The 13,466-nt window shown below is 43.9% G+C and overlaps 1 protein-coding gene across 3 annotated transcripts in view; it reads left to right on the plus strand.

Moving 5' to 3' along the window:
- Positions 1 to 2,940: 2,940 nt before the first annotated feature.
- The window catches only part of TUB (TUB bipartite transcription factor), a 149,269-nt gene continuing 138,743 nt past the window's right edge, over positions 2,941 to 13,466 (plus strand). For all 3 annotated transcript variants that reach the window (XM_063117244.1, XM_063117245.1, XM_063117246.1), the window contains exon 1: positions 2,941 to 3,172. In XM_063117244.1, the coding sequence (XP_062973314.1) occupies positions 3,117 to 3,172 (56 nt within the window). In that variant the 5' untranslated portion in view covers positions 2,941 to 3,116. The remainder of the gene's footprint in view (positions 3,173 to 13,466) is intronic.

Consider the following 13,466-nt stretch of genomic DNA (forward strand, 5'->3'; position numbering starts at 1 on the left):
CTCATCATTTCCATCCACTTTTTGCAAACAATAACACGCCCGGCAAAGGGAGAACAGAAATGGTACAATTTGGATCTCCATTAGCAGATCCAAATTCGACCATTCTTGCTGAATAGGAGTTGGTGCCATTGTGGAGAGAGCAGTAAATAGGGCCTGTTTGCACGAGTTGTTTACTGAGTCCCCGCGTTGATTTGAGGCTTCCGCTATGTGTGTCCCAGCTGTATTCTTCTCAGTCAGAAACTCCTGAGGATTGGTGTTGGTGCACTCTTACAGTGCTGAAAGCTGTACCGACATGAGGATGGGTTGATTTCCACGCACAGACACACAGAAATAGGCAAAATTCCTGCAAAGAAGGGCTGTCACTTTCTCCGGAGTGGGAGAGGCTTAATTTGATGTAGGGCTTAGCAGACTTATGGTATACATATACATATGGTAGGGTGACCATATGGAAAGGAGGACAGGGCTCCTGTATCTTTAACAGTTGTACAGAAAAGGGAATTTCAGCAGGTGTCATTTGTATGCATGCAGCACCTGGTGAAATTCCCTCTTCATCACAACAGTTAAAGCTGCAGGAGCTCTGCTCTCCTTTGTATCTGGTCAAAAGGGCAGGGCTCTTGCAGTTTTAACTGTTGTGATAGAGAGGGAATTTCACCAGGTGCTGCATGCATACAAATGACACCTGATGAAATTCCCTTTTCTATACGACTGATAATATTTCTATACAACTCTGGCGGAGTTGCTTTCTCCCGAGGAGACCATTTTTACAACTGAGCAATTTTTCTTACAGGAGGCCTGCTGGCTTGTCACTTGAGGTGATGGCGCTCCTGAGGGTCAGGGGGTTGCTCTGTCTTTGCTCCAGAGTCAGAGTCCCCTCCTACTGTCTTGATGCCACAGTTATTGCAGAGCCTGGGGAGGTGTCTGGTCATGTTTTCTGGGATCAGTTCCAGTTGGGGCTGCCTGATGATGTGGACAAAACATTTGAATCAGTCTGTCCCACCACATGTAAGCTTGATCCTTGCCCATCTTGGATAATACGATCCAGCAGATGTGGATTGATTGGGTGGGTCCAGGGCATGGAAAATGCCTCACTTTGTCAGGGGGTGGTGCCTGCTGCCTTGAAAGAGGCTGCAATGCACCCTCTCCTGAAGAGGCCCTCCCTGGACCCAGAGGTATGTGAGAACTACCATCTCATTGCTAATATCCCTTTTTTGGTCAAGGTGCTTGAGTGTGTGGTGGTTGGGCAGCTTCAGACATTCTTGGAAGAAACTGATTATTTGGGCCCATTTCAGTCTGGTTTCAGGCCAGGGTACGGCACTGAAACAGTCTTGGGACTTCTCTTGACACTGGAAAAGCCCCGGAATGGATCTGCAGTGGTGTTAGGTCATTTATATGACACAGCAGCCATTGCAGAGCCATCCCAGGGCTTTCCTCTGAAGCTCTGAATTTAAAAAGTTGGGGACTTATCCCAACTTTTTAAATTTGGAGTGAGGCAATGACAGCATCTGCCTCTCTACCTTGCTCTGAAGCTGCATTGGAGGCATGCCACAACCAATGCTGACCCCGATTGGTCACATCTGCTGGAGAGGGACGGGGTGGGTCAGTGAGCCAAATGGCCGCTGGACTGCCTCCCCACCTCTACGTATCCTCCAGAGAGAGGCAAAGATCTGCCACATCCTTTGGGGAGAGCCAAGATCAGCCCCGTCCTCTGGGGACAGCGAGGTAAAGGGGGTGTAACTGGGGAGGGAAGCGCCAAGCTGCAGCGGTGCCCATCCAGTGGTGTGGCAGACTGGCTCTTCCTTCCCTTCCTCATTACAACCCCCATGCTGTCTCCTTTATGTGGGGACAACACAAAGGAGCGCAAACATGGGAGCTTGAGGGCTTGCGGCGCCAATGCACCACAGTCAGGACATGACCTTGGTTGCTCCGACTGATGACCTACTCCGGGTGAAAGTCAGGGGAAGGGCTACCCTGTTGATCTTCCTGGATCTCTCCATGTCACAGCCAGGTCACAGGAACACCCAGGATTTAATGTGGAGGCACGGGGTCACTTTGCAGAGCAAGTGCCTGGGAGCTGCCTTAACTAAAAATAACAGAGCGAAAGGACTCTCCAATACTGCAGCTTTTCCAGGCACAAGCAGCTGGTTGGGAGCATGCTGGCCACGATATCATGGGCCACAAATGGCCTCTCAAATGCACCCAAGCCACAGGAAAAATCCCCAGGTCACAGACTTCTCCACTGTGGGGAGAAGTACTGTATCTCTATCAGTAATTACTTCCAGCTATACATATACATTTATGAAAATCTCTGTCCTCTTTCCTCCTCTTTTCAGTGGTAGATTTCTTCCTTTTGGGCAGCGTGCAAAGAGCAACCCTAGTTCTTACTGGAGCAACGAAAGTAATGCCTTTGCTGCAGGTCTCATTTTACTCAGTCCAGAGTGCCTCAGAATGGTCACTTAGCAGCAAACAAACAGAGTGATCTGCATGAAGGTAAACCCCGGAACAAGTTGCACTTGGAGGTTGTGGTTCATTACAGCTGTATGCAGAGGACTTCATTATTGCATGTCTATCTGAAGACAGTGTTTGAAAGATCTAGGGACTTTTCAATTGGCCAGTGAAAAGTGATGTAAAAGAGATGGAGCTGTATCTGTGGAAACAGGGATAAATAACAAAGGCACACTGTAGCAGGAGATGCATCCCTCCAATCAATTGCTGCAGAATTATACAACGGCCTTAAAACACATTGGCATATGCCTATTGTCTTCTGACTAAATATTGCTTTCCCACACAAACAGCTGAAATTATATTCCAGATATTGGTGCAGAATGTATGGATCACAGCTCAGGAGGAACCCCCTGCTCTTGAAAAGACAATGGTACATTCCTTTGATTGTGAAGCTCTACTAAATTGGTTGCTGTGCATTTAATTCTAGCCGCACCTTTCTCTGCTTAGAGGTCTCGTGCAGCATCCTTCCGATTGGTCTGGGTTTTCAGAGACAGGTGTCTCCATTTTTTATTTTTTATTTATTTTGGGGAGAACAACAACTCTTTCAGCTGCCCTTCTCATTCGACAACCAGGCAGACTGCAGGAGAGTGCAGGCAAGTGCTGAGCTGCAGAGAATGGATGGCGTGAGTGGAAACAGGACCATGTCTTACAGTCGGTGGAGTTATGACAGGTATTGTGCATCACATCCATTAACATCTCCCCCCTACACACACACATACACTATTAGATTGGGAAATGATGCGAGGTGATTCCTAAATTGATTGCTGCCTGTTCATTAGAGAAGCTTAAAACCTCTTGCAGCTGTCTTATAAAACCAGACTTGACTTTAGGCAGGTACTTTCCTTCATTACCTACACAGACCCTTTGGCATTTCGCTTGGACTGTCAATGTTAGATTACCTGTTTGTTCCCCTCTTGTCGGCTTTTCTCACTTCTTGGTTGTAATGCCAGCGGTGAGAAAGTTCCTAGAGATGTGCTTATATTTCCCTGTCTTCCACCGAGGTGGTTTCCCCAGGGCCAAGCGCAAGGAAACGCTGCATGTTTAATTATGACTTGCAAGAAGGTGCTATAAAGTTCATTTGAAAAATTGGCATTAGATGATCTGTGGGTAAATTTAGGGTGACAAGTCAGGTAAGGAGAAAACTGTGACCGATTTTCTGATGAGGGCTTTGCAAAACGTCCACGGAGCTGTGAGAGGGGAAAAAGCTCACTGTGATGTTCCTTTGAGAATGCTAATATGTCATTACAGTACATCTTGCAACAAAAGCCATTTCAACCCCTGCATCACCCCACCCCCAATAATTCTGGTAACATTTTCTGTTCTAGCTAGCAACATGGATGTAAGTAAAATTATACAAATAATCCAACAAAGGGGTTTCTTTTTCAAGGTTTATCAAGTTTTAGGTTCCTTTTAAAAAAGTAATTACATCTATAAAGTTAGGTTCTCCCTATATAGCAATAGATATATCATAAAAGGTCAATATCTGACAGTGGTAAAGCCAAGTGCTGCCTCCCAGTATGCTCTTGGGTGTTGAGGTTGCAGTGTGTGCTTTGTAAAGTGAAGTGAATGACAGTCACACAGCAGCCAGAGGCAAATGAGTGACTAACCTTTTGTACTCTTTTGAAGAGGTGTAGGGGAGTGTACAATAGCTGTAGCACGTATAGCTGTCGTCTTGTTACCATCTTTCCCTGGCCTGGGATCTACTTGTTTCTTTTTGATAAACTGGCAAGCTTCTATCAGCTGCAATACACTAATGTAACAGCAAAGGTGATAGCAAAATAGCTTTCGGCTAGCAATAGGGTTGAATTTCACCTTGTTTATTTGCTATCAGGCTGAAGAATCATTGATCATTGATGGGTGCTGTGTGTTGACAACCACTTTTTTCTCTCTCTCTCTCTCTCCAACCCACCCCAACCCTGCTTTTTGTTCTGTAGGGCAGGACCTCACCTGCTTTTAGCTGCTTTGGTAGGGGTAGGGAGGGCAAAAAATATGGTCCATATATGGTTCTGTCACCCCATATACTGTGAGGTTGAGAAATGGTGCAGAGGTCTTCCTTGCTTATTAGAATTGTCCCCCCACATACATCCTGCTTGACCAGTGCAACTTAGATAGATTCTTTCTAACATTTGAAGCAGCTTTCTGCTGAGGACTAAAACGATGGGGCTGAAAGAACATGTTGCATGTTGGACAATCACTTAGAGCAAAAGGTGTTAGAAGAAGAACAGTGGCTGGATTAGCACAGAAGCACTCAAAGAAATAAGCAGGACCTGTGCTTGTTAAAACCTTGTTTGGATTGATGATGTTTTTACTCCTAAGGGTTCTCAAGTTTGTTTCCCCCTATTTATTTGTTTAGAAAGCCATCAAATAGGAGAGTACTATATATACACCTCAATAGTATATTTAATCAATAGTATATAATTATACAGTTGTGTGTGTGTGTGTGTGTGTGTGTGTGTGTGTATATATATATATATATATATATATATATATATATATGAGATGTACAGTAAATAAGAGTATATAACATCTGTGTAATACAGATGTTCTTTTTGCATATGTACTTTTCCTTAAACATAGCAGTATCAAATATAATGTTGGAATGATGAACTGAAACAATCCCTTCTGCCCCCTGAATGCTCTATCAAACAGTAAGAAGCAGAGATTCTGTGCTTTAACGTTACCTGGATTTTGTAGGTAATACATCAGTCCACATATTTGTACGTAATGACACACCTGAGTACATGTGCTTCATACCTGTGAAGCCCTTGCTGCTAGCTGGAAGCTGTAATTATGGAGCTGGGTGTTATGATTATTGGTACTCAGGTGGGCCACCCATGATGTAGATGTTAAGTAGGACTGCAGCAAACACTTTCTTCTTTTGATATTCCATTCAAAAGTAGCATATTTAACACTGCCAAACAAATTCTTGGGCGAGGAAGGGGGCTGAATACTTAATTTGCCAAGCGTTTGCATTGTTTCAATGTTTTTCCAGTGCCCTTTTGCTCTTCTGGATGTTGCTTCATAGCAGTGCTGTTTTACATTTTTCTTCTTCCCCTATTAACCCTTTGATCCAATGCAATGTACACATATTAGCTGTCCACATTACATATTGACAAACTGAACAGAAAGCATCAATGAGAGTGATGACAAAAAACATTCCACACAAGCCTATGCCTAATAAGACAGCAAAAAGTCCTACAATTCCCAGCATGCCCCAGCCAGTCAAGGTGGCTTGAGAATGCTGGAAGTTGTAGGACTTTCACTGTCTAAACAGGCATAGGCTTGTGCCTTTAATCCCCCTTTCCTATCCACATATTTACCTCATTTTTCCACCCATCCAACTCTGCTGCCGGAACTATACCATAGTTTTGTTTGCATAAATGATTGCAGTAACACCTATGGCAAATGAAATTAACTTAGGGTAGAAGAAAAGTGGAACATAGAAAAAACAGCACTGAAATGGTATTGAAGCCATTGAACTTGTGCTGAGTAATATTACTGAAAGTAACTAAACTCAAAGTTACGTTCTTTGGCCACAAAAAAGAACCTCACATGGGGTAAGAACACGCTGAGGGATAAACCCCATGAGGTAGAACAGTAGTAATCTAATCCCAGTTTTTGATCCCACTTAGCCAAATCCCTTTGGTGATTCAGGAGAAACCTAGGGTGGTAATGTGTTCCGATTGACAGATAGCATTCCTCTATTTGAAGATGTCCTGCATTTGAAGGGCAGTTCAGTCCAAGCCTGGTTTAAAGAAAAAGAGTAATTTAGGATGCAAACCTATGCATGTTTAGACAGAAAAAAGTCCTACAATTCCCAGCATAACCCAGCCAGCATGATAAAGCGGGGCCCTTGAAGTTACCCACGGACGATAGATTGAGCTATGGAGAGATGTACTGTATTTCTATGTAAGTCATAGTAATCATTTCAAAATTAGGTTAGCATATGTCAATTTTATGCAAATTTAGAGTAGCAGATGTCAATTTTATGTAATTTTATGGTCCTCTTTTTTGTAATGAATTTCCTCTTTTGGGGGCTATCTGTAAGTAGCCATCCTAGCTGATCCATAGTGCTGAATGTCAGTGAAGTCCAGACGGAGGACTACAGATGAAAATGCAGGCGAGGCTCTGGGCTGGGAGGGGGTGGTTGTGGTAGAGCAGATCCCAGAAGGGTTATCTTGTCTGGGGATCCCACTCCCTCAGAAGGGGGGCTGAATGCACCTGAATTAGGAGCCATGCAAGCCGACTATATTTTTCATGTTGACCCTAGGCCAGACTCAGACATTGACCTGAGCAACAACAGTCTTCGGCCAGATCTACACCTTGTGTCAAATCATTACGAATGTGGAATAAAATGCAGGAAATGACACTATGAAAACAGTATATGGAATGTGATTGTATCCCATGAGTTATCGGTGTACTTCAATACTGCTATAAAGCAGTAGTGTAGATCTAGCCTTCAAATGGTGGAGAATCAGGCCCATGTCTTCTGCTCCTCCAATCATATTCCAGAATTTGTGATGCAGATGCTCCTATACAGAGGCCAAAACATGCTCACCTTCCCCCTTTTAAGGTTAAATTTCATGTGAACCAGGCCATCACATCTATATACACGGAGCTCCCATATCATAGGTCACATGATGTTCGCGGTGTAGCTGAGGGACACGTACAGTACCTATCCTGTACCCATGAAGGCTGTTGCCACACTTGTAAGTGCTTGTACCAGGCAATCATTTACAACTTCTTAGGACCTGATCCTGGACAAATTCCTAGGCCTTTACTATTAGATGAATCCGTGTTTTCCTCCCAAGCCTATCTTGACTTTGTATTGAGGAGACTGTCTGCCTCTCTCCCAGCTTGCCAGCAACTTGGCATCATCAACTTCACTGTTACTAGGCTCACCATCTTGGCTTACATTAGTTACTCTTTACCAGCTCACACCTTGAGACTCTTTCTAAATGTTCACTGTTTTAACTTTTGTAAACCGCCCAGAGCGCTTCGGCTATGGGGCAGTATATAAATGTAATAAGTAAATCAATCAGTCAACAGCAAACATATTGTAGACTGCTGTGAGATATTTGAGATTTATATAAGGTGGGGCTGAGGCTTCCGAGTTGCCTTGTACCATGTCCTTACGATTCCCCAGGTCTGGCAGGCATCTTGACATTGGATAGCTTCACTTATCATGATATTTTGTTATGTCAAATGCTCTGTTATGTTCAACATGTGGATATGACAGGATAAATTCTAATTTATGGCGAATGGCTAAAATAATACTACTGCATTGCAATGATACATTAAAATGCTTTGAACATTTTTTTTAAAAAAATCGCCTCCTTTCTCTGCTTGCAGTCCACCCCCCACCCCACCCCAATATTGCTGTCAGTGGTAAAGAAAAATGAAACTGAGTTTTATCAGCATCACACTGAGGCTGCTGCAGGCCTGTAACTTTTCTACTGGATATTGTTTTCATGTGCAATAAGCAGGGGCACTCCATTTTCCATCTCCATCTTGCATCCTTTTACATCCAATCTTTTACCGTATTGCAACTTAATATTTGTAATCTTTTTATACCAACACATTTGGAAAGGTTTGTAATATATTCTAATATATGCTGGCAGTTTATACCACCACTGGGCGTTGTAGATTCATACTTTTCTGATGTTCCATTGCCCACAATTATTTATTCAAGAAAAGAGTACATGCCTATAGGTCTACGGTATGATTGTGTGAAGGCCTGGATAGCATGTGTGAAATTTAAAAAGTCCATTTTCAAAAATATTGCTAGTGTCTTTAAAAAAATCTTGGTTTGATCGGATAGTTTAATTGTTGACTCAATTAAAACATGGACTTTAGAGAACAAGTTACAGTTTTTCATTCATCAAGAGTGATGTTGAGAAGATGAGCGTGGATTATTGCTAGTTTATGACATCTATTGCCAAGGGTACAGAGTGTGTGTGAGAGAATACAAGTTAATAAAGTTTGGATCCTTTCCCAGTATTACTCATTCAAGCAGCATTAATGTTGGACTCACCATGGACTCAAACTGATTTCACACTTGCCACTTAAAAAACACTTGCGTCTCTCTCCTGCTGCTTGTCTGCATAGAGCTCTGTGATAGAGCACATGCTTTGCATGCAAAAGGTCCCAGGTTCAATCCCTGGCATCTCCAGGTAGGGCGGAAAACCCTGGAGATCCGCTGTCAGTCAGAGCTCGATGGGCTAATGGTCTGTCTGACTCAATATAAGACTCCTATGTGCAAAAGACAGAAATAAAAGTTTCTGGCCCTGTTCAGATGACACGCTAAACCATGCTGCTTAGCCACAAAATGGAATGCTTAACCATGGTTTACGGTGTTGTCTGACACACGTTTTCCCTAGCCATCTGCCCTGTTAACAACATTGTGGTTAGGCTCACTAACCAAGTTATGCAACATGGTTAGCGGCACTAACCATGGCTAACGGTGTCATCTGACATGTGTCTGCGGTTAAGGGAGCATGGTTAAGGGGTTAAGGCATAGAGCTTCCACTACAGAGTTGCCTAACTAGGCAGGGCCACTGTAGGCTTTAGGGCTGCTCTGGACTACTGATTGATACGCTCACTGCAGCTGCCATTTTGTGTTTCGCATTAGTTTTTTGAAGCGTTTTTTTGCTCTTCTTAGCAGAGCATGCTTACAGTAGAGCATTTTAAATCCCCGCTTGCAATTTCTCCATATGAAGCATCCATTTCTCCTACCTTGTTGAAGCGCCATTACACCCCTCAGGTTCCGATTACTGTGGTGGCATTGCCTGATGGTACAGCTAGCATAGCTGTCCCAGAAGACTTCCACCTCCCCTGTGAGGCACCTTGCACCCGCCTTTGCCTTCCTTCCCAGGGGTTGCACAGGAAGGAAGTCAGGTGTGATTTCTCCCAGAGGTTGCTCGGTCCTCCACGTATTCAGACACTTTAAAAAAAGTTAAAAGAAGGAACCGGGGGGGGGGGGAAGGAAAGGAACGGGGCCATCCCTCCCCCCCTTTTTAAACGTAAACAGCCAAATCTGTGCAGCTCCGCATGGGGGTTGCCCGGTCCTCCCAAATAGGTTGGAGGTTGCCCAGTCCTCCCAAATTTATATTTGTTTCTGTGGCACTCCACAGATTTAAAGCATAAAATAAAAAAGGGGGGAGGAATGGCACTGTTCCTCTCCTCTCCCCCCCCTTTTTATGTTTTTTTTTTAAAATTGGCTTTTTAACAGCTGCGGATCTGCCTCCACTGCCCAAAAAAGTTGGGGTAAATGCCTGAATTTCTTGGAGTGGATTTTCCAGGGTTTGCCCTTGGATGGCTTCGCATTTGTGGCTGCATCATCTGTAATTTTTTAAAAAAGAATCTGTCCTAAGATGTGAAAATGCACATTTTTAGCACAGTAAACAGCCATATGGACAACCCCCGGGAAGGAAGGCAAATGTGGGTGCAAGGTGCCTCCCTGTGCCAAAGTGCCTCCGTATAGCTGGGGGCCTAGAAGTGCATATCCTGAATGTATTTCTTCTGCTTGGTGCTTTATTTAGTTATCTACCCTTCAGTGCTCCCTCTGGTTAGTTATAATAAATTTATTTAAATCCATTAAAAGAGTTTGTTGATTTTTACCTTGGGCTTCAATTTGGATGGTATAAACTATCATAATATTGTAATTAAAGTATAATGTTTTTGTTGAGTACTTGTTATTTTAATTTGGCTTTAAACACTCTAGGATCCATTGATGAAGGAGCATTTCCAGAAATATAAATAGAAATATATACATATATAAATGTAAACAAACAAGCACAGCCCCCTTGCCCAGGTTTAGCCCCATGCCTCCCCCCACCCCGGGAATTGAGAAGTCTATGTCCCTGTAAGGCCTTTTCGGCTTTCTTGCTGAAATCCCCCCAAACAGAAAACTTAATAAAACCTTGTGAAATCTCCTAAGAGCACTATGGGTAGCTTAGCAACCATGCGGTCTTGCACATGGAGAATATTTTAGTGAGATATTCCCTTTTAAAACAACCCAGCCAAATGGCAAGTTATAAAAAGCAGTTTATTTGGGGAAAGGGGTTAAAAAAGAAAAGAAAAGTTGAAGGAAACAACCACACATGCAAAATTCCAAATAAAATCAATAACATTAGTCTGACTTAGCTAGTTAGATGTTATCAATGGGCCTGCTCAAACAATACGCTAAGCCATGGTTAGGACACTAAGCCTTTTGCAGCAAATTGTTAGTGAGCATGTTTAAACTATGGTTATGTAGCATGATGGTCAGGAACAGTTTACACGACATGCTAAGTCATGGTTCACATGACACACTACACCACAATGTTTATCTCAAAATACTTAAGTACTGTGGATTAGCATGTTGTCTGAACAGGGTTTATTTGAGAAGAGTCATGGGTATCAGAGCATTTGCAGAGTGAGTTGCAGAGAAGATGGTCAGAGAGAGTGCATCTTTGGCCTCCTGATTGGATGCCCATTTCTGATGTCAGTGGTCTAGGCAGCCAACTAGAAAATATTTATATGCTAGGTCTACCTGCTTAATAACACTGAGCATATATATCCAAAGAGCTGACTGGCTTCACATGCCTACAGTTTTGTGGGAAAGGGATTATCTTCTGGATGCACAAAGCCAGGGTGCATGTTTATTCAGGCGTTCTGAAAATCCCAGAAAAGATGGCAATGTTGAGCTACAACAGAATATAGGGGTTTGCCAGTTATTTCCATCATGGACAGGCCACCAGGCCTGACCCAACTTATCTTGCTCCCTGAAATGAGATACACGCTGATTTGCACCCCTTCCTGACTGTGAGGCTCTTTCGTGAACTCACCCGTGGCCCGGGAGAGCTTTCTCAAATTCTTGTGGCACCTGCCCAAACTGTTGCAATAGTTTGGGTGCATTCTTTCAGGGTCCAGCCACAGCTGCAGTCAGGAAGGTGGGAGGCCCATGATGGGTAGGTGCACAGGTGCTCCAGAGAGCCCTGCCACCCATTCTCTCACTGTGGGAAGTGCCACAGCAGGAAAGTGAGCTTCTGCATAAAAGCGGCAGGAGGTGGTGGTGGTGGTGGGCCCTTCTGGTGGGGTTGTGGCCCAGTTCGCCACTCCCCCTGCTCGGCTGTCTGATGTGGGCACATCGGTCCATGTCATGGCAGGACCACTGTGGCTCACCAGCCTAAACTGATGAAAGGCACTCCTTGCCACAGAGGCTACCTTGGTTTTCAGTAACAAAGCCAGATCTAGGAGAACTCCCTGACTGTGAACTTGATCATTTAGGGTGAACGCAACTCTATGCGACTGGGCTAGGTAGACAGAGATATAGATTGATACACTAGTGCATTGATGCCAATGTTACAAAATATCCAGTATGGAACCATGTACTCTGAATGGCCCTGTATGAATGAATGGGTTAATATAAAGCCACAGTGGGAGAGTGGGTAGAATATTGGACTAGGTTGCAAACACAGGAAGCTGACTTATATGGAGTCAGGCCATTGGTCCATGTAGCCCAGTATTGTCAACACTGACTGGCAGCAGCTCTCCAGAGTTTCAGGCAAGAGTTTCTCCAGCCCTACCTAAAGATGTTGAGGATCTATGGCCCTACCTGTAGCTCTATCACTGAGCTACAGCTATCATAGGTTCAAATTCCTGCTCAGCCACAAAGCTGGCTCGGTGTTCTGATAACCAACCTCACAGAGTTGTTGTGTAGGTTGGGAGGAAGCAGCTACACTTTCTTGAGCTCCTGGGGGAAAAGCAGGATATAAATGTAGTGCATGATTAAAAGGAAAAGATAGGCAGATGCACCTAAGTATATTGTGTAGCGTTGGCTTTAGTCCAGCCACATTATGTCATAGCAGTCATAAGAACATAAGTGCCATGCTGGACCGAGGGTCAATCTAGTCCAGCACTCTGTTCACACAGTGGGCAACCAGCCATTGGCTAGGGATGAACAAGCAGGACACAGTGCTACAGCACCTCCCAACCATGTTCCTCAGGAACTGGTGTATACAGGCTTACTGCCTCTGATAATGGAGGTAGCACATAACCATCAGGGTTAGTAACCATTGATAGCCTTCTCCTCCAGGAATTTATCAAACCTGCTTTTAAAGGTATCCAAATTGGTGGCCATCACTACACCTTGTGGTAGCGAATTCCATAGTTTGACTGTGCACTGTTGTCAAACGAGATATGAGTTGCAGAGGTTTGGTATAAATATCAAGGACTATCTTTAGGCACTGAAGTTCAAGCCTAATTGTCACTAAGGTAGTAGAGGCCAGGGGTTCCCCTTCAGAATGTGGCTGGGGGCTCATGAGATTGATTGAATGTTCCTCTGTAGAGAGAATGAATGATCCTCCAGAGAGACAGACACAGACAGCGAGAGAGATCCCTCTAGCAAAGCCAGCACCCTGACATACTAGTTTTCCATTTCCTGGGATTCCATGAATTGATTGCATGGGTTGATTGTATGGGGAACATGCATGGATCAATTGCATGGATTGATTGTATAGGGAGCACGCAATCTCACGAGGCCCTTATTTTTACCACCTTGGTGAGAACTAGGCCAGCCTTAGTTCGATCTCCTCCTGTGTTGCACATTCAACACACATGTCAACCAGCTTTCCCAGACTACAGCAACAGAATCTGAGTAATACTATGTGTGGCATGTTGTGTTCATGAATATATCTTCAGCAGGGCTGAGTGTGTTTCTATGCCATGTAATTTCTGCACCTCCAATTTTAAAGCTTAGGATCAGCTACTTTTCACTGTTGAGAAAATTCTGTACATGATGCTTTTCTGGGACTTGTTGACTTGTGCTATGAGCTTCCCATTCCGTCTGCATCAAAATGCCCGGCGTTTTACTTACCACCACTGTATTTGTCCTTGCTGCATCTTATGGCAAACAGGGCCTGATCTACACCAAGCAGAATATAACACTTTAAAATGGTTTGAAAATGGTATATGTAATGTGT

Source organism: Elgaria multicarinata, chromosome 2, assembly GCF_023053635.1.
Source record: "Elgaria multicarinata webbii isolate HBS135686 ecotype San Diego chromosome 2, rElgMul1.1.pri, whole genome shotgun sequence".
Classification (NCBI taxonomy): Eukaryota; Metazoa; Chordata; class Lepidosauria; order Squamata; family Anguidae; genus Elgaria; species Elgaria multicarinata.